We start from the raw sequence: 19,986 nt of genomic DNA, 5'->3' as shown, positions 1-19,986 counted from the left end.
AAGTATTAGACATATGCACACATAGTATAGTAGTTAACACATTTGTTGGTTCAATTCCAGCCAGAGGAGCAAATCCACTTTGGGTTTGTATCAAGGAAGGAGGTGTAAAACTGCCAAATCGAACATGCTGTGGTGGCAAAGGAGCAGCCAAAAGTATCTTCTTACTTAAATATCAGGTACAATTCGGATAAAAGACTTAAAGCTTAACACAGTCATCAAGTAACACCTCTTTCCTTGAGAACAGTAGCATCGTTGCAGAGTTAGTTCTGCATTGGTACCTTCTGAATACAGGCCAACATTTCAGCATGTTTGAGAACTGATTATTGTGTTAAATCGGTTAAAAAGATTACTTAACATTCTTAAAGTAGCCTCTTACATAACTTTAACTTTGGCCTGCACCGTTGTCACGACGCTGGCACATCTAAGCCAGAACTCTAGTTCAGTCTCCTCGGCAGAGCACACACATCAAATGTCTGATCCTGAGATTCGTCTCAAATGAAAAAAACATTGCTATTGCCACCAAACATCATCAGCAGGGTGAAACTATCTAATCCAATGACAATCTAACACCTGCACACGTTCTCTGGTAATGCATAAATGTTGCAGCTCTGAGTGAGCGTCAAAAGCCACAAAGAAAAGCTTTAAAAAAATCATTTTAGCTGGCTTGTCTTGTTGAAAGCAAACACTGTAATGTCATAAAGTCCCATTCCATATAATCTAGGAATCCACTGGCTAGTCTGGGGACACTGGTTAATAGTTCGGGGCTGGCTTATCCAAGCTATAGTCACAGATAGATACTGGATTCAAGAGAACTCATTCTTCAAGTCTAAACTCACAAGTTAACAAAGTCAAAATTGAGTTAGAAGTCATCATATCCAAGGGGCATCTCTGACAGAGTTCGTTACGTGACTTTGAAGTAATGAATTGGGGTGATTATTCTCAGGAAATGGATAGATAATATTTAGAAAGAATGCATGATTAGTTTTTCCCCCATTTCCCCCCCCAGTATGCAATTTAGTTTAAGACAATCAAATTTAAAATGCTCAACATATTTGGAGTCCCCAGGCTCCATCCATGATGGAAACCCTAAGAAATGAAGGTTCTTTTTTTGGAAAAATAGGCAAAATCAATTAAGCAGACAACACAAGGAGCACAATGGCTACGAGAGAACTCCAACTACACACGCATGACTTCTAATTAATATTCAAATGCGTGAGGCAGGCATGGTGTTGAACACACTCCATCCTCACAGGTAAGGATGTGTGGATCATGATTAGAAAGTGGAGGGGGTATAGATTATGATTAGGCAGGCACGCATGTGACATTTTCTAATCAGTGCACTTGAACCTCATGCTCCTGTTCATCACCGGCCATTCACACAGTGCGCAGAGTTATGTGACTATTCAGATGCCAATCAAACGCGCCTCGCCGCGGCGGTGAATGAGGGGAATGGAGGTGAGGGAGCGAGATGTCACAGAGCGTCAAAGGCTAATCAGTACGTCTGCACCTCGCAATCACGTCCCATTCACTAAAACTTTTTCTCCGGCGCGTTAGCGCGTTTTAAGTAAAGCCTCATTGTCGCCTGTCAGAGGGGCTGACATCTGACATGTAATAAATGACTTCAGGCAAATCTCCCGACATCATTTACAAGGAGAGGTCTCCTGCAAATCAAATCTGCAGCGGCATTATTTAATTTCATTGTGAGTTTTGAGTTTTAAAGTTCAAAGGTCACAGCTCTATGTCCTCATTTAGCCTTTACGCTGATGCTTTATTGACTTTAATTTGCATACTGCAGGCCTTAAAAAAAAAAAAAAAAAAAAGAACTATCTAGGATCTTGGAGCATTTGCTTGTCGGTTCTTTTTGTGTCTCTGAGGTCAATCGTGTTAAACACATTTCATGACGGTATTCTGAAGGACCGTTTTAAACAGGTACCTGCAGCAGATGGAGAGCTGATCAATACGCCCAGCTCAAGTATTAGAACGAGGACCACCAGCTGTATTCGTGCCAAATACACTTTGCTAATAACCTTCTGCCTTCAGAACAGCCCCAATTCTCCGTGGTTGGGATAACTCTTCTGAGATTTTGGTCACTAATGATATCATGGGATCCATCTACAGGATCGATGCATGCTTTCATGTTTACACCAAATTCTGACTCCACCAAACTGCCACTCAGCGTGGTCTTGTGCTGCTGTAGTCCATCTGCTTCAAGGTTCAACATGCTTTATGTTTGCAGATGCTCTCCTGCAACACGTTAGCTGTAACGAGTGGTTTCTGAGCTACTGTGTCTTCCCTATAAACTTAAAGCACTCTCCTCTGACATGGACAAGGCATTTTGACCTAAAGAAGTGCCACTCACTGTCTGGCACAAACAACCTTGCTGCGTTCAAAGTCACTTAAAATCACCTTTCTTCCCCATTCTGATGCTCGGTTTAATTCTCAGCGGGTCATTTTGACCATTTCTACATGCCTTAAAGCACTGATTAGATATCTGCAATGACAAACAGTAGGACAAAGTGCTGCACTTTTAAGCGTATATGTCTGTAAGAGACACCTAAATAAGGTTATTCAGCACTCAAAAGGAATACATACTGCTTTAAACACATGCTGCTGTGCATATTAAATGCCAAACAAATTAATCGAGTAATAGAGAAAACAAAAACATTCAGCTATAAAAACATTGCTCAGTACACTTTTGATAGAAAAAAAAATATCAGACTTATCATAGCAAGATGAAACCATAATTGGCGGACTTCAGTGCACATCTGTTCAACTTCCAAAATAACACGTATAAATCTTTCCTTACGTGGTCCCCAGTTAAATAAGCTCATTATTCAAACATGTCATTTTGTCTTTAAAGCACATCGCTCATCACCACAGACATACTTTAAATATCATAACACATTTCCATGTGACTGAGTCATTTTTCTAGCTCTGGATCCTCCATGATGACATGCAAGCAGAAGAGATGGATGATGGGAAACGGCCCCGTAATCAAGCAGTTGACATTTCAGTGCGAGATCAGCTGGGATGTGCACCCTTACATTTACATTCAGGCAACCAGAGAGAGGTACTGAAGGTTCACTGATGCCTTGTAGGCGCAGTAATTAAAATGGGCTAATTAAAGAGAGATGGAGGAAATTGTTCCAGTTTTTTTTCTTTTTTTCCTTTTATTAAATTTCCCATGAAATTAGATTTTTTTTATTTGCTAGCATGAAATGGAAGAAGAGATTTTTTTTTTCTCAATGTGTTTTTCCCTCAAAAGCGAGGCATGTGTGGATTAACGTGTCGGTGTGTGTACATGGAATGAGGAGTGACAGTCCACTTATGAGAAAATGTTATGCTCCCTGAGTTTAATTCCCACTCTGTGGGAGATCGGTGTGACAAGAAAGAATGTTCATACATGTCGAACATTCATATCTGAGCTGCTTGCGGGTGAAGGAGACGAATGATTGGAGATGGCTTTCTAATCATAGCAGCAAAAAAATAAATAAATAAAACAAATCTCACCAATGAACACATAATGGCATGTATACACATGAGAGCTTGTATATAGCTTGCACTCTAATAGCATGCTGGCACTGGACCGCCTGCCTGACAGCTCCTGTGCAGCACAGAGACATATAGGGCTAATGGTCACAACTAATGCAGGACCTCAAAGGACTGAATAGGGAAAAAAAGACAGTTCCAGGAGCGATGAATGGGCAAATGTGTAGTACCGTCAAGCATTCTGTCTACAAATAACTCTTTTTGAAAGGATAGAGGGACAATATGGGGCCAAACTTCGAAAGTCAAGGCAAAGAAAACTGGTCTTTCATGCACAGAGGAATTTTTGGTTTCAATAGCTCGAGGATAATAAACTGTTGCAAAAAACTAATAAGGTAGCACAGACTCATTGACTTTAGTTTATGTGGGAAGCTTATATTATACATGTTATTGCTTCTTTTTTTTTTTTAATATAGGTCTTCTCAGTGAGGGTATCGGACACTCTTCTCCTCTCACAGCAGCAATCATCACGCTTCAGTTCACCTCACTGTTAACGACACTGCCACAATTCAAAACTCAGAGATTTTCATTCCCCTTTAAAAATGTATTTTCCAAAATTTCCCAGTGAAAAATCCATGGATGGTAGCGTTTCGCAGAAGAGGTCATCTTTCTCTCTGTTGGCTTTCTGCAGCAAGCGAGGGAACAGCAACTAGAAGCCAGACTGATAGCGTCTGATTAAGCTGCATGCACAGTCATCATCTGACTGAAGTATTCTGATTCCCATTTTTAGTGCCCAACACTGCTGCACAGCACGGTATAGTTCACCATCAGAGGGTGACAAATTAAAGGGTTGAGATCTGGTGACTGTCAAAGCTACAGTGTATGATTAAAATCATTCTCATACTAATCAAACTATTCAGTGAACCCTTTTTTTGTCGTGTGGTGTATGAAAGCTTTTGGTATCTTATCCTTTATGAGTTTTGATTTTCTGTATTTGCCCGTTTGACACACAAAAAAGCTTCTGAAAATCAGATTGTTAAAGAGTTTAAAACACCAAATAACACATAAAGAAAATATGCTTTTAACACAGTCAGCACATGAAAAATCATAGTACAGCATGTACACATAATTATGAATGCTGAAATATTTCTAGTGTTACAATGTAGCACGCAACACGTTTCAATCAATCTGAGTCAGTCTGCACCGATGAGAGCAACTCGTTTCTTTGCACCAGGGGACTCGGATCAACTGGTTGCCAGCTGGTTGTATTCTGGTTATACTCCTAAAAACAAGTTGCCAAGTATCTGTGTTATCAGCATTTGAATTGTCATCTTACAGCAACCGTGTCGGTATTTGTGGAGGAATTTCTAAATTTCAGTTTCAGATCTATGAAGTTCTGACTGGACTTTGAATGTAAATAGTTAATGTAACTTTCTGTGTATGAAGACAGCAACTTATGTGGATTTTCTGCTGATTTATCACAGTTTATGGCCATATTATCACAAAGAGATTGCATTTAATTGCCAACATGTCCCCATTCAACCACAATCTCATACACTACCTACATCTTACTGCCATTTTATCGCAGTTTCGATGCACTGAGGTCGGTTTGAAAACTGCAGCTGACTGGGTGGGGTCCCAGACCTGGTCCTGTCTGTGAAGCAACCATTTCAAAAGGCAACACACAATTTTTTTAGTGTGATAGTCTCCAACCGCTGTAGCACTAACGATGAGGAAATGGTACCAATAGGAAGTTGCTAAGGTAAAGTCCATAAAGTCAGAGGTTTATGACATGCACACTATCAGCTAACTGCAAATGGGTTGGTTGTAATAATGCTACTGAGAAGTTCTTTATCTCAGTAGACAAAGCTGTAATAACATAGTTTTAACATTAGTCTTTAATGGCACTAATGTACTTTTAAATGTAGCATTATCCAACGCTGTATATTTCAGTACATCACATGCAAGCTCACTCCGTGTGTGTTTAACTACATGACTGAAAAACACTCAAAAGTGGACTGTTACGCGTTAAAAGGGGGACAAACTAGTTTCTAAACAGTGATTTTGCCAAAACAGCTTGACCAGATATGACTTGTGTCTGCCAGCTTCTCCTCAACATTAACAAAACAGAGGGGCATTTGACAGGTCAGTGACTAACCCCGCCCACCACGCTTCCAGCTGTCATCTGAGAACTGAATGGCACAGATCCCCCCCCTTCATTTTACACCACCACAGTAAAGGGTCAAAGAAGAGGAGAGTATAATTGACTGAACCGTGACCCCTTTATACTGTGGTCTTTTGTCTCGGCGAGTGTGTACTGTGTATAGGTGGTCACACCTAAGCAAACACCCCGTGGCCTTCCCCACATTCATTAGATTGGTATTAATATTAATGAGGAGGCTGGTGGCCGGTATCTCGAGTCGGGGGGCTAATGAACACAGAGTGTTCTCATGCTTGTATGTTTGTGTGCGCGGGCATGTCGCAGATGCAGGGGAGCAGGAGTGTAATCAAATCACAGCCGACCCCTCGTCTCCGCCCTCATCAACCACCGGTGGCACTCCTCCCATAAATGCTAACATGCTACGTTACATGTTCGCCTGTGGTTCGGCCCAGGCGGTGGGGACGTCGGAGATGTGTGTGAAAGTGTGGATGAATAATAGTCAGGGGCGCTCAAACAGATAAAGAGGTCTGGACTCGCGGCTAAGCTAACCACTAGGCGTACAAATAGCAAACCATTATCTCTCATTAGCATCCGCAGCTAACACAGGGCCCATGCTGTGCGGTGGAGGGCCCTCACAATGGGTCCACTCATGTATGATTGATGGTGAAACAGCACCGGCCACAATAACAGAACAAAAAAATAATAATAAAGCACTAAAGATAGAATCTGCCGGCTGCAGCGAGGTAATAAAAATGTAGACAAACAAAAGGAAGTCAGACTAATCAAGAATGCCAGGCACGGCTCATTAATCTGTGAGAGCCGACGCTGCTTGGGAGCCCGGAGATAAGTCGGATGACTACACGTTGTGAAGATCACGCACGCTCGTCCTATTCCGGCTGCTATCTTTTCATCAGCAGCAAAAAAAACCAGAAAAAACAAAAGGATGAAATGAGAAGTGAGATGAGAGGAGGAAGGGCGTTTAGAGAATTGGGTGAAAGCCGGGAGCGTAAAGTAACAAAGGTAAATAGGACAGTTCCTGCACAGTGCAGGTTCGAGTGAAGCATTTGCTCGGAAAACAAGAGCGCCGATGTCGGGGTTAACGTGTTGTTGGGAGAGTTTGATCAAACGCCAGATTTCAATTATGACACTTCATCGCCGCTTTGACGACGCTGACAAAAGGCAGGCTCGGGGTTGGAAAATGAGTCATTAAAATCTATGACTCACCTTATGCGCAAATAAGACGCCAATCTTATGATTGGAATTCTATCTGCCCGGAAAATGAAGTTTTTGTTCTCTGATTGCTAAAAAATATTTCTCCCTCCACTAAAGGTTCTCACTGAGTTTACACATCTATTATTTAGCTCCGTCCCCCTTTTTCACAAAGAGTACTTTGCCAAACGTGCAGTCCAACACACACACACACACACACACTATTGTTCACGCAGCTTAAAACACCAACTCTTATTGCACTGTAAAAGGTCGGCTGAATATTCCAATTCCATTTCATTTGGCCTTTTTTGCTGACTAAGTGTTGGTAATTCATCATTCATCTGGACCCAGGGCTTATGAATATGGATTTTGGGTGGTTTATTAGCACAATTTAGGAATGCATTATGGGAAATTAGCAGAGGGAATAAAATTTTCTCTTTGTTGGAAATTGGGCCACCGTGTGTCTTTTTTTGGTGCGTGTGTGTGAATGCAGAACAACTGCCAACCAGCGCTCTGTTTGGGCGAACTTCCCTCTGCATGAGGCTGATTTCTTTAAATCTGAAATGGTGCCCTTTCAGTACAAATGAAGATGACGCCTATAATGTTCAGCGTGCTAAAGAACCACAGGGAAGAGGAGAAATAAAGTTCGCTTTCACACCACGCAGAAGCAAACTACGACGCAATCCACTCCAGAGCAGAAAACTCATTTTGTCACGTCTTCTTTAGCTGGTTTAGACTCTCATAACCAGTGGATTCGCAAATACTTTGTTTATTGAGCATTCTGTCATCCTGCCGGGCTGGAGACTTTAGCAGGGAGTCCAAACAAATCCTCCGCAAGGCGCTCAGAATGACAGATTCTCTGCTGTAATATACTGTCTCTCCTGGCAGGTAAGAACAATCAAGAAACAGCTTAATATTAGTGCCAAGACTCATTTTGTCATGCTTCGCTGTCCAACTGTGAGAAACTGCTGTCAATCACATGTCACGAAGAGCGGATGAAAAGGATAGCACAAAACAGCAGACAGATAAACACAATGCAAAAACATAACTAAGAAATCTTTTTGCTGGAGTGTCAGGGCTTGAGTTCGAGTCTGTCCGCTTCTTTCTCACCTTGTCTCTGTCTTCCACTAGATCGCTCAGCAGGTCATCCATGTCCAGGATGCCTCCCTCCATATACTCCAAGTGGTGGGTCTGCATGGCAGTCTCTCCACGCTGGAAACAAAAGACACAAGTTGGAAAACATTACTACTAGACAATCAAGATATCAGCATTAAACTCCCCTCACTGATCTACATTTAACACCCAATTGCAACCCAATCCTGAACTGGATAAGCAGAAGAGGAATGATGGATGGATGGATAGATCTAGGACAGAGCCCATACTGCAATCCATCACCTTCGTCTTTCATAGTTAAGCCAAAAGCAGACAACACCGATCCAATCAGACATCGACAAAGAACCAATTAGCTCACAATCCAGTTCTTACTTTCCGTTGCTCATACTTTAATTATTAGCAACAAAACTGATCAAAGTCTTAAATCCAAACAAATTACACTGACTGATGCCAGGAAACCCTAAAAGGCAATTAATAGTCACTGTTATGCAACAGCTTTACCACTACCACAGCATATTTGCCATTTATATAGCCTATGAGAAGCATGAGAAACTGGCATTTACGGTATTACAGAAGAGTCATAACAAACATTCCCCGCCAAAGTGATGGAGAAACACCCCAATCAACCACAACATTTAAAACAATGACAGGTGAATATCAGCAGCAGTGACTAACAACGATGGGCCCTGGCGTTCGAGTGAAAGTTGTTTTGACGTGTACCACCCATCTGAACTATGTTTCAAACCAGTACATACTTAAACGGTAACGCCGAACTACTGACCTTCAGGACAACTGGCTCTACCCCCAGAACCGCAGCTGCGGCTCAGGAGGTCAAAACTAATAAATATCTTAATAATAGTGGTGTGATGCTGAAGTCTATTAACACTTAGAGAGCTGGTATATTAGCTTTCAATAGATTAGTCTACTTTTCCACTCAAAACATGTAGATCACACCAAAATTCATACAATTCTTTATTTAATATTATGATCATGATGTAGCTCACATGGCATTCATCCCTCTGCTTTAGCTACAGCAGTGTGACTTTTAACTTTAGCTCTTTGGATTTTTCTAGCATGATCCGTTGCTGTTTCTTTGCAAAGAACATGGCGCTCTGCTAACAGTGAACCTGTCCACAGTGCCGAGGCGATGTCTCAACAATTCAGGGCTGCTTTGGCAGTATCAGACTGACCTACATAGTATCAGTCAGGTGCTTCTGACGCTGTCACACACACACACATATATATATGTATTTTTAGGCAGCATGTGAAAAAGTTCCACAGCTAAGACAGAACAAGATACCTGTAAGTAAGAATGTTTGCATTATGCTACAAAACTGTAACAAGCCTTTAAACTTTATGTAGCCCTCGTGGCTCTACTACCTTCAGTCTGTCTTCATAAAACATGTGTTCATGCTTTATTCAGTTGAAAGTTCTAGCTTTAAAAATGTTAGTTGTAGCTCCGTTTTGGCCAACTTACTATAAGTGCTATGTTTTTAGCAACTAATGTAACATAGTAGCCAAAAATCTGGACTCCACAGTAGGGCTGTGCGATATGACCAAAATCTCATATCCCGATATTAAGACATCTATCGTCCGATAACGATATAAATCACAAAAATGTAACATTTTCTGTAAATTCTGTGAATCTCGGGCAGCTCGACTTGCGTGAAGTGTTTCCAGCTGGGCGTCGCGTACCTGGAGTCGAGTGTTTTAACTGATGCATGAAACTATACATTTTTAGACATAGGTTGTAAGGGCCGCCGTTTTCTTTGTGAGTATTTATTACACATCGTGCTGCGGGGAAAAGCCTGTTCTAACGTTTGAGTCTAAGGTTTATTTTTTAGCACCTGACGGCTCTTTTTTGCTTCTCATCCGTAAATACTTTGCATCTTTCACGTGATTCAGTTTATTTTGAAAAGTCTCAACAGGATCTTGAGCTTTATTGTGAAAGGTTTATGTGGAACATAAACAAGCGGACACGCGGTGGTTTTACCATCGTTGTTGCTAACGACAACGATGGTAAAACAAGCACTTGACTGTCTGTAGTGTGGTTATATTAAATATAAGAGAAAGAGAGAACTTTAAGAAATTAATATAGCCACTACGGTGACCATCAAAATAATGAAAAAATATTGCCGTAAACAGTTTATTTTGCGACACCACGAAACAAACGATAGCGTAAAATGCAACGATAGACGTTTTTATATCGTCATCCGATATATATCGTTATATCGAACAGCCCTACTCCACAGTGGGTTTTCCTGTTTGTTGGGTAAGTATATGATTGTACATACGTGTCACCGTGTTATCAGTACAGTTTGTGCAGAAGAATGTGAGAGCCCGATGAGGGCAAGACATTTTTCCAGTTTTGCTGCTCCGTGGGGAGCGGTGGGCACATTCCGGGCCAGTTTTACGATCCCGATGAGCAAGTTAGATTGAACACACCCTCAGACAGGAAACTGCATGCACAAAGCCACAATCTGCAATCTGCTATTTACACAACATAATCAATGGAGAAGTACACGAACAATGACATCTTCCCCTTTTTGCGACCCTGCATACACGCACACAGCCTGCTGTGGTCTTGTTCTGCTTTGGACCAAGTTTTTGTTTTGTTTTTTCCTGTAGGAAGATGGTAAATTGGACACATTTAAAAAACTATACAATTCCATCCTTGTTGATGGGTTAAATTTAGCTCATATTTGGAGTTCGGTTTGCACAATTTCTATTAGAAGAAATTTGTAGACTAAGAAAAGAAGTCTTTGACGAGCCTTATCGTTCCTAACAATGCACGGAGTAGGAAATGGCTTATTAGTAAGCGCCCATACCAATAAGCAATCTGTCCTAAACAACACAAGACTGCATTACCAGCAAAAGTATCGACTATAAGCGAGAAGCCTCGGAGGCTGGAATGAGTTTGGCTGAGACCCAGTGAGCGGCTTCCACTGTATCACCGTGGCCTGTTGTGAATGAGCTCCTTCTTGCTCGGCTGCACTCGAATGTGAATTACGGAGCGCAGGGGAAAAAGAAAAAAAAAACAAAACGAGAGCGTCTTCCTTTCACAGTGGGCCAAGACTATTCTCTTAAACAAATGGCAGGGAGAGCCTGGGATATCAATCACAGCAATAAACGCCAGAACCTCTCTCTACTCAGAAGTGTCATTAAAGTAAGTGTCACTTCTGAGAGATAAAGCAAGCGCAGAAAATAACTACGACAAGCACACGGTTTTTCAAAATCAAAATCTTTATCATTATGTCGTTTTTAAAAGTTCAACTCAATTTTACTTATATGGCACCAAATCACAACAACAGTCGCCTTAAAAGGCTTTATATTATAAGGTAGAGACCCTACAATAATAACGAGGGAACTGCAAAAATCAAATGATTGATTGTTGAGGAAGCACTTGGTGACAGTGGGAAAGAAAAAAAACAATTTAACAGGAAAAAACCTCCGGTAGAAGTTTGTTGGTGAGATTGGTGACGTCTACATGCTAAGATTTAAATAAAAAGCTGCACAGCCTTTACTTAGGTCTGTCCCGAGTTAGTGGTTTGGCACACAGTGAACTGGATCCTAAATAGTGCCTGAACTTTCCCTATTTAGCTACATGTTCTCAAAGATGGTCGTACCACGTGTTACACAATATGTAAAGGTCTGCTGTGGAGCAGAGGCTGCACACAAAGCTGAATGCAGGCGTTTGTGCCACTGTACAGCAGAGACACGGCGAACACGTGCTCTGGGAAATCAAAATGGAGTCATCTGAAAAGAAGTTCACAGGGAATAAGAAGAACGTGCTTTCAGGAACACCTGCTCATGAATGGAATGTGACTACAAGCAGACAGGAAAGTCACACAACAAAGAACAAGCAGACATGAGAGATGTCCGTAGCTGTGAGCGCAGGTTTCCCACACAGTCAGATTGCTTTCAGATAAGAGGCAAATACACACGACACGTTAAAACAAGCAGTGAGCTTGGGTTACAAGCTGTTAACTGACGACTCCTCAAAGTGTACCGCGCCATACAAAGCACGAATCTGATCATTTTAAAAAAAATGTTTACTACAGGGTAGCACAAGCCCGAGCAAAAAAACAAAACAAAAAAAGAAAAGACGTCAGTATGGACCGAGGATGCCACACCAGAAAAACCGGTCGAACCTGAAAAACTGACGGCATTCTTCTACTGCTGTGTGTGTGTGTGTGTTTGTGCACAGGCCAGCAACAGCAAAGGATGGGAAGGGCGGTCATTGGTGCTTTTGCGATGACATAACATCTGCACACACCTTAGTGAAATCAGAGGCGCGAGCGTGGTTTTTAAGGGAAAAGGACTCATTCAAATCACTGGATTAGTGCGCGGGAACGTCCAAGTGTTAATGAGCATCGCAGTGAGCGGAGCTTAAGCACACCTGGCACACGCGGGAGGCCCCGAGAAGCTTTTTCCTCTCTACCCAGTGATGAAAAGGGATGAACGGATGACACTTCACAGGGAAAGTAATCTTTAGGGAGGAAAGAGGGCAGTAAAGAGAAGTTCTTCTGAAGTCCCTCATTGTCAATCCCTGGTAATTCCACTCACTCTTCCCAAGAAATAAACAACAAAAGGAATCGGGAGTCAGTCAGTCAACGGCAGAGGGGAATTACCGTGACAGTTAGAAGAGTAAATTCCCTGCAAATTACACCATTAAGTCCCCCCATCATTTAAAGAGATACCTCCTCCCCCCCTTCTCCACCTTCACTCTGGTGAGCAAATACGGCACCACTCGAGAGCGCTGAAGCACTGGGCCGATTAGTGAAGCTAAACTCGGCGAGGAGGCGGCGGCGGCGGTGGTGGAGGGGGAGCGAAGGGGAGGCTATTTCACACTTTGATCCTCAGAAGAATGTGCAATTACAAAGCTGCAGGAGCAAGGCGTGGATTTAGCCATGACCAAAAAAAAATGTTTTAATGAACACGTCGATGAGGAGCATCCGCCAAGGCATGAGAGTAGAGAGAAAAGCTGGAGGGAGTTATAGTCAGGGGGTGTGATGCCTTTCCACCTTGCAAAACTATGACATCACAACAATGTGATTGCTCACTTGGGAAGGTGAACCTGGACCAGCATTAGTTTTGAAGATCCAGGAGCAAAACCGACAAAACACTGCGTCTGTGGCTTTTTAAGGATTATGCATTAAATTCGGTTATTACAGAAGAGCTGATGCTTTTTAAATGATTTCACATTTTATTTCGTTATTTTTAATACCTCTGAACAACGGTGAGATTAAACCTTGTTTGTTTTTGTCAAGCCATTTACCAAAAAATGGTTCTGCCATTTCAATCCTGCATGTTTTCTAAAACTGAGGCACTTGCATTCAAATTCATCCAAATTACCACCACTTTTAACGAATTTTGGGTTTGCTTGTTTAGATATTGCTTATAAATGCTCATTTTTTTGTGACATTTTGATCCTTGTTTTGTTTTTTTAACACTTTCATCTTTCGGTAAGTGGCAAGTGTCATGGGATCACATCTGCTTTTTAATGCCTTTTTAATGGCTGGGGTATCTGAGTTTAAAGTCTCATGCATCAGCCTGCACCTGTCCTGCTTCAGTGCCCTAAAGGGAGAAATACAGCGTCATCTCTAGGGCGGGATGGTTTTCCTTCAGGGATCAGCTGCGCCGAATGATTTCCCCTAAAACGCAATTGCAGCAGTCTGATGAATGCATCTGACAGTCTGCGTGTGCTTAAATCCAATGTCACAAATGACCTGAGCTGCTTGCAACTTTTTAAAAGAAATGCATTTTACACAGGGCAGAGCCTTGACGCACACACCAACCCACACTGGACAAGTCCTCTCCCTCCTGCTTACTTACACAAGGAGGACAGAGCGCTTTCAGCTTGCTTAGAGAGCTGTCAGCACATACGAGGTATACGGGCTGTAATCAGAACTGAAGCTGCACAGACAGGGCTTGAGACAGAGAGAGACAGCTACAGTACCTGGCTCTTTCCCCTGAGAATTCGCAAGACGCGGAGTCTACATGCAGGTCCCCCAGGCTAAAGCACATACACTACTCAGCCCTGCAACTATGGGGGTTTTACATCATCACAGTTTACAGGAATGACTTTAATAAATGATCACAGGATTTCCCACAGATTCAGATTCTATTAGAGGCTGTCAGGCCTGTGAATTGGGGTATGTGGACACATAGGTGTGGCACATGCTGCGTTAGGAGACACACATACAATCTGAACTACTAAATCACACCATTTATACATTTCTTCTCTGCAAATTATTTTATTTGCCAAATACTTTGTGACAAATAACTCGTGATTACAACCAGTTGCTTCTCACGTGAGTCTCCAACTTCACCACCTTGACCGTAGCCCTTAGTCTGCACTGAATCAACCTCTCCAGCTCGCAACGGATCGTAAGGGGGAAGATATACCGTCGCCAGCCGGAGCTCAAAAAGGGAAAGTTGGAGGAAAATCCCACAGTGGAATAAGATCTTATCTGGGGAAGGAGCTGTATGATAACGAGGACTGCCCAGACAGTGACCGGCCCAGCGAGCCACTTTTTGAATTTGTACTGCCAATCATGCAAAAATATGTTACTTGAGATGTCCTAATGGAAAAATTGTTGTGTGCAGATGCACGCCATCTAACCATCTAATCAAATTTTTGCAATCTTTACATAACACCCCCCCACAAATCATGCGTTTTAGTCACACCATAGCTGAGATTCAAGTCAGAAAACTATTGTGTGCTTTACTTTTCATGTTTCATCAGTATACTGGTACTTTGCACGCTCCAATTTTAGAGATCACACTGCATAATGAGCAGAAATCTTCTCTATAAAGACACATTTTGTCAGGAGACTTAGCCGTTTTCGCCACGGTAAGAGATAAAAGCAGCTGGAAACTGCTAATTGGTGAGGTCTACATGCCATTATGGCAATGCACAGAGGGCCTGTGCAGACTCCACAGTTTACCCTGCACATGGTCATAAACAAACACACACACACACACACACACACACACACGAACACACAAACAGTGATTAAACTCAGGTTTTTGACACTGTCCCTGCTGTCAGCGGCCACACCGCTGACAGCAGGGACAAGTGGAGAAATGTGCGGTTGAGTGGAGAAATGTGCGGTTAATGTGGGTGCTAAGTGGATTCTGCTGGCAGGAGCAACCGCCTCATCTGGTCAGATCTGCTCGGCCCTCTCTGGCAGCTCCAGAGCTGGACTGTCCTCACGATGAGCTGCCTCTATTAAGAGGAAGGCCACAGAGCGCTAAGTCAGCGTCTCGTAACGGCTCCTAATTAACATGCTTTGTGAAAAGCAATCAAGGCCCAGGCATGTTTTTAATAGCAGGCTCACATTTTAACCCGGTGCAGCTTGTGCACCCGCGGCACGCCGCTGGGAGAATCGGCCGTGACTGCTGGGCAGAGCGGGCGCGGCTGTGGCTGTCAGTGAAGCAGACAGCTCAGGGGACACTGAGTGAGATGGGCTCCCCCGCCTGTTCGTGTGGCTGTGGAGATGTTTGTGTGCACCTCTTCACTAAGAGGAAGCAATCCATCGAGCCATCCAAGACACCTAATCTGTCCTTCCATCCCTGCCACCACGGCTCCTCGAATCCCCACATGGCAGCCTCTTGCCTCGCCTTGAGGAGGGGAGAGGGAGGGAGGGTGCCTGGGCAGAAGGCTGAAGGAGGGGGAACCGATAAGAGCAGGGCCTGTCACCAATCCTAATCCCCAATCACTCACAGGACAAAGCCTCCTGTCCACCACGCACCTCCCCAACTGCGGCCACATTGAGGACATAAAGCAGTAAACTTCCACCTGCCCACTGAGATACCAGAGCTTAAACAGGGCGCTATTGTACAGGTAGACAGCCACGGCTGCAGCAGGCACCACTCACACCCATCCTCGCTGAGATGAAACACACATAAGGTGCGCTATCACGCAAGGACAGCACGCTCGCACGCTGCTGATTAATAAAAAGGTCAGTTCGGCAGAATGATTAATGCTCAAGTGATTGCAGCAGGGAGCAGAACGCTGCTGTGTGTACGTGAACACTGGAAAGAAAAACTCCAGTCACAAAAAAACAATACATTCTTAGCCATTAGCTACCTAGTGATGGGGTCAGTAGAGCATTATATGTATTATATAAAAGTGCATAAACTTTAACAGAGCAGCATTAAATTGGTTGGACTATTTTTGACCCACCTGAACTGGCAGATCGCTAGATAAAGTTTCAGAGATGCCTAGCACAGTGGACTCCCTGAACCCTATGACAGCAATAATCTGAGTGGCCCTGCAGGATGCTTTACTAGGCCAGGCCTTTTCACTACAGCTGATCATGCTGAAATGGAAGAAGACAACCCCACCTTTCCACAAACTCCTGGGTGGAGGACATACTTTAAATTGAAACAACTGAGACAGAGAACTGAGGGCTGGCAGCAGCTTGCGAACCCCTGTTGGATAGTGATGAGGGAAATTTTATTTTTATATATTCCTCTGCCAAGGAGGCACATAATCAGTGTTATTAGCCAATGAGAATACAAAACACAAACTTCATGAAACTGAAGACCAGAGTGGTGAAGACTGGAAAAAAAGGGGGCAAAAGCCATTATATTATACCTTCCTTGAAACTGCTTTAATGGAGGATGTACTCTTGTGATTATATTTATTTATTAATTATAGGGGAGCAGGCTGTTCTTTTCTCTCTGATGGTGTGCAGCAATGTTTATGTGGGTGCTATGTGTCAAAGTAACATCCACAAGAATGCCAGCATCCACAGTGTCTCAGCAAAACACTGCATTGTTGTTACTCTCTTCACCTGATACCCAGATGTAATGTGGTGGCTGAGAGGTGCACTTAAAAACTTTTTTTTTTTAAATAAATAAATTATGTACTAATCCCACAGTGCGTGATTCTTTCAGTAAAACTCATTAACAGGACAGAAACTCTCTTAATTAAAAAAAAAACTCGAATAGATTTAAAACTTTTTAACTTTCAACAACACTTTGACTTGCTTGGCATAAATAAGTGCCATAAAGTGAATTCGGCTCAATTTTAGCTGCAAAATTAATTGTCTGTAAGCAATAAATAGCTTTTTTCTCCGTGTTATTTAAGCTAGCTGCTAACGTTAGCTCCGATAGTGAAGACGTCATAACCTGTAAATTAGCCGTGTCACGTGATCCACACCCCAGCCCAAGTTATGAGCGCTACCCCTCACTAAATGTGAAGAATGACTGGAATGAAACGTTGTGTCATGTTGGCTCTGTGTTCATGGAGAATAGCGTGAAGTAGCGCAAAGACGGCGCTTACCTGCTCCAAAATCCTGCGGTACCTCCGCGTAGCTTGTTCGATTAAATCCCGGACTGTCCACCCAGCTTTGCAGGGAACCACCACAGAGGTGTCCCCGAAAGTTACCGTAACTTTCATTATAGCAACAAGTTCAGAAAAAAATAATAATTAGTTTAAAATAGTTAAGGAAGTAATCCAAGTTTCGGTAATCTCTCGACCCGGAGCTTCTCCCGGTGTTGGAGACGGACAAAGTGGCACCTGTCTGTCGAAACTGGCGCAACAGGTGTCTCAGGTCTGGATGAAATCACCTTAAAATCACTAATCAGAGGTTACAGAAATACAGCGACGTGTAAAACTCCAGAAGACATCTTATTTTGTGGGAAAAGTGGAAGAAAAAGCGGTTATCACAGTCGCCGAGAGTGACTTTCTGTCATGTTGCGCTGTCCGCCGATACACCCAAACAAAACAAACCGAGACAGGAACCCGGAAGAAATCACGGTGACTCTGGCACTCCAGGGAATTACATTCCCACTGACATACACCACCCACACTTTATAGGTTATTTCTACAGGCTTCATTAATGCGCATGACAATAGTTAAACAGGTTATTATGTCTCATATAACGCTAATACAGGCACAAAAAGAAGTACCTGTATGTAAATGTGAATCACACACATTTTTTTCATGGGCTGTTGCATAAAGATTATGAATAAAGAGTCAAAAACAAAAGCATCAGGGTGGAGTCAACTGTAACATTGATGTAAATGTAAATTTACATCAATCTTCATATATTATTACCTGATTAAAACCTCAGCTGGGCTGTAAAAGGAAGCAGAAAAAGAAATGCAAGCACAAAGAAAATGTGGCAGCACAGACTCTGTGAAGTCACAGAGACATTTTTTTTATCCAGACATCTTAAAAGCAGCAACTAAACAACAAATATACCTCGAAGAAAGTAGAAAATCTGATAGAACTCGGGTGGAAAGATCCAGTCGTGAATGATCACAGCAGATCTGTACCTTTGTTTTTTTCAGTATTGTTTTACTGCACTTACTTTCATTTACACTTACATTTCCAAATGATCATTTTTCCTTATTATTAATATAATCATTATTAAGATTATTGTAGGCGGTGGTGTTGTACTGGCCTTCATTGTATTAGGAAGTGTTCCTAATATTATGCCCACCCCATTAACATTTATTTCCTACCTGTCAGATTTTCTGGCACGTAGCTTAGACAGAAAAACTATGACATAAACTCTCTGTGTGTGTTTGCTGAGAACTACATTAGCTCCTTCCCTACTCTAGCCCCCATACACCACCTCACCTCTACTCACACACTTTTTCCCTAACCGTTATTGTCTGTCATTTTATGTCATTAGGTGTGCTGTGAAATTGCCTTTATGGATATTAATGGCCACTGACACGCTCCTGTGCCTTATTCCCCCCGCATTGTTTGGTTCTGCTCTGGGGAATTTTCTCCACATCAAGTCTGAAAGCCACGGCAGCAGATGAATTCATAATTGGGACAAGCAATTATTTCCACTGCCAGTGTAATTCATCCGAAATGTACGGAACGGAACAATGAAGGGGTGACAGCCTTTTTTTGCTTCTTGTTTCATCTCAGTCCATGGTAAACAAGGTGAATTTGGAGGGGGAGTCCAGAGAATGAGAGCCCAAGGATAGAAGGCAGACTGGAAAAAAAAACAGGAAGAAAGAGAGAATCTCCAATTAGCAAATCCCACAATAGCTGCACATGTCCGTAATCCCTGGGCTCTGATTTTCAAGGCTGAGCATAATTTCACGCCTGGTTTAACACTCTGTTTTCACAGGTACTGAGAGTATATGATGCTGGTTATGTTCCCCCAGCTGCTGACTCACCAGTCAGAGAAACTTGAAAACACATGTTCCACTGCTAACTGCAGTCATCCTCATCCAGGCCAGGGGTGTTTCCATACAGCAATGATAAAAACTGAGAGCGGAGAGAGATTAAACTGTATGGTGTAAGTGCTTTAGCTGTCTTTAAATCCTCATTTCAGTCTGGCCCACTATCATAAAAAGACGGTTGTTAATTCTAAACATCCAATCTAATAAACAACACCAGACGGGAATCAGTAGCAGATTAAACCGTCTGACATTGGCAGGGAAGATTTTGAAGTCTTTAATAGGCGCAAACGGCATACATAACTCTGCTGCTCAACCCACAAATGCATTTTCCTTAGAAATGTGTCATAGAAACTTTGTCTTGGCCTTGGTCTTGTCTTGGTCTCGATACCCTCTGGTCTTGGTATTGTCTTGGTCTTGGTTTAGGCGGTCTTGACTACAAGTCTAGGTAGACTTAAAGCAGCCTAGATGATGTGTGATACATAATATGTGTGAGCTGGATGTTTAGCAGTGCATAACCTGATCCAAAGCTGATATGGGCTGGCATTTAGATGTTATCCCAGGATTGTGGCTAAGCTTGACTTTGTGGCCTGTTTCAACTCACACGGTTCTCAGTTTGTTCAAGGAAGACACATAACTTCACGGTGACACAATGACTTTCCTATAGTTAGACTGTCAGTTAATATCAGGCCACTGCTGCGTGCAATGGAGCATTTGTAGGTGGCAATGAGAGACTGTGCTATGAAATCTACTAAGAAGGCACAATCACATATTGTTTAATTAGTGCGCTTTATTGCGCTTTCCCTAATCGAAGACGACAAAGACACACTTGTAGCTCCATATGCCAGTCAACTGAACTT

At 42.6% G+C, this 19,986-nt stretch overlaps 1 protein-coding gene across 1 annotated transcript in view; it reads right to left on the bottom strand.

Moving 5' to 3' along the window:
• pard3ba (par-3 family cell polarity regulator beta a) overlaps nt 1-17,667 on the bottom strand; it is a 189,487-nt gene extending 171,820 nt beyond the window's left edge. The window contains exons 1-2 of the mRNA XM_063467318.1: nt 17,265-17,667; nt 7,967-8,068 (exon numbers count right to left, since the gene is read on the bottom strand). Of these exons, the coding sequence (XP_063323388.1) occupies nt 7,967-8,068; nt 17,265-17,381 (219 nt within the window). The 5' untranslated portion in view covers nt 17,382-17,667. The remainder of the gene's footprint in view (nt 1-7,966; nt 8,069-17,264) is intronic.
• Nucleotides 17,668-19,986: the final 2,319 nt, after the last annotated feature.

Source organism: Pelmatolapia mariae, linkage group LG23 (assembly GCF_036321145.2).
Source record: "Pelmatolapia mariae isolate MD_Pm_ZW linkage group LG23, Pm_UMD_F_2, whole genome shotgun sequence".
Lineage (NCBI taxonomy): Eukaryota > Metazoa > Chordata > Actinopteri > Cichliformes > Cichlidae > Pelmatolapia > Pelmatolapia mariae.
Note: the sequence above shows the minus strand (reverse complement) of the source record. Positions and strands in the feature narration are given on the sequence as shown.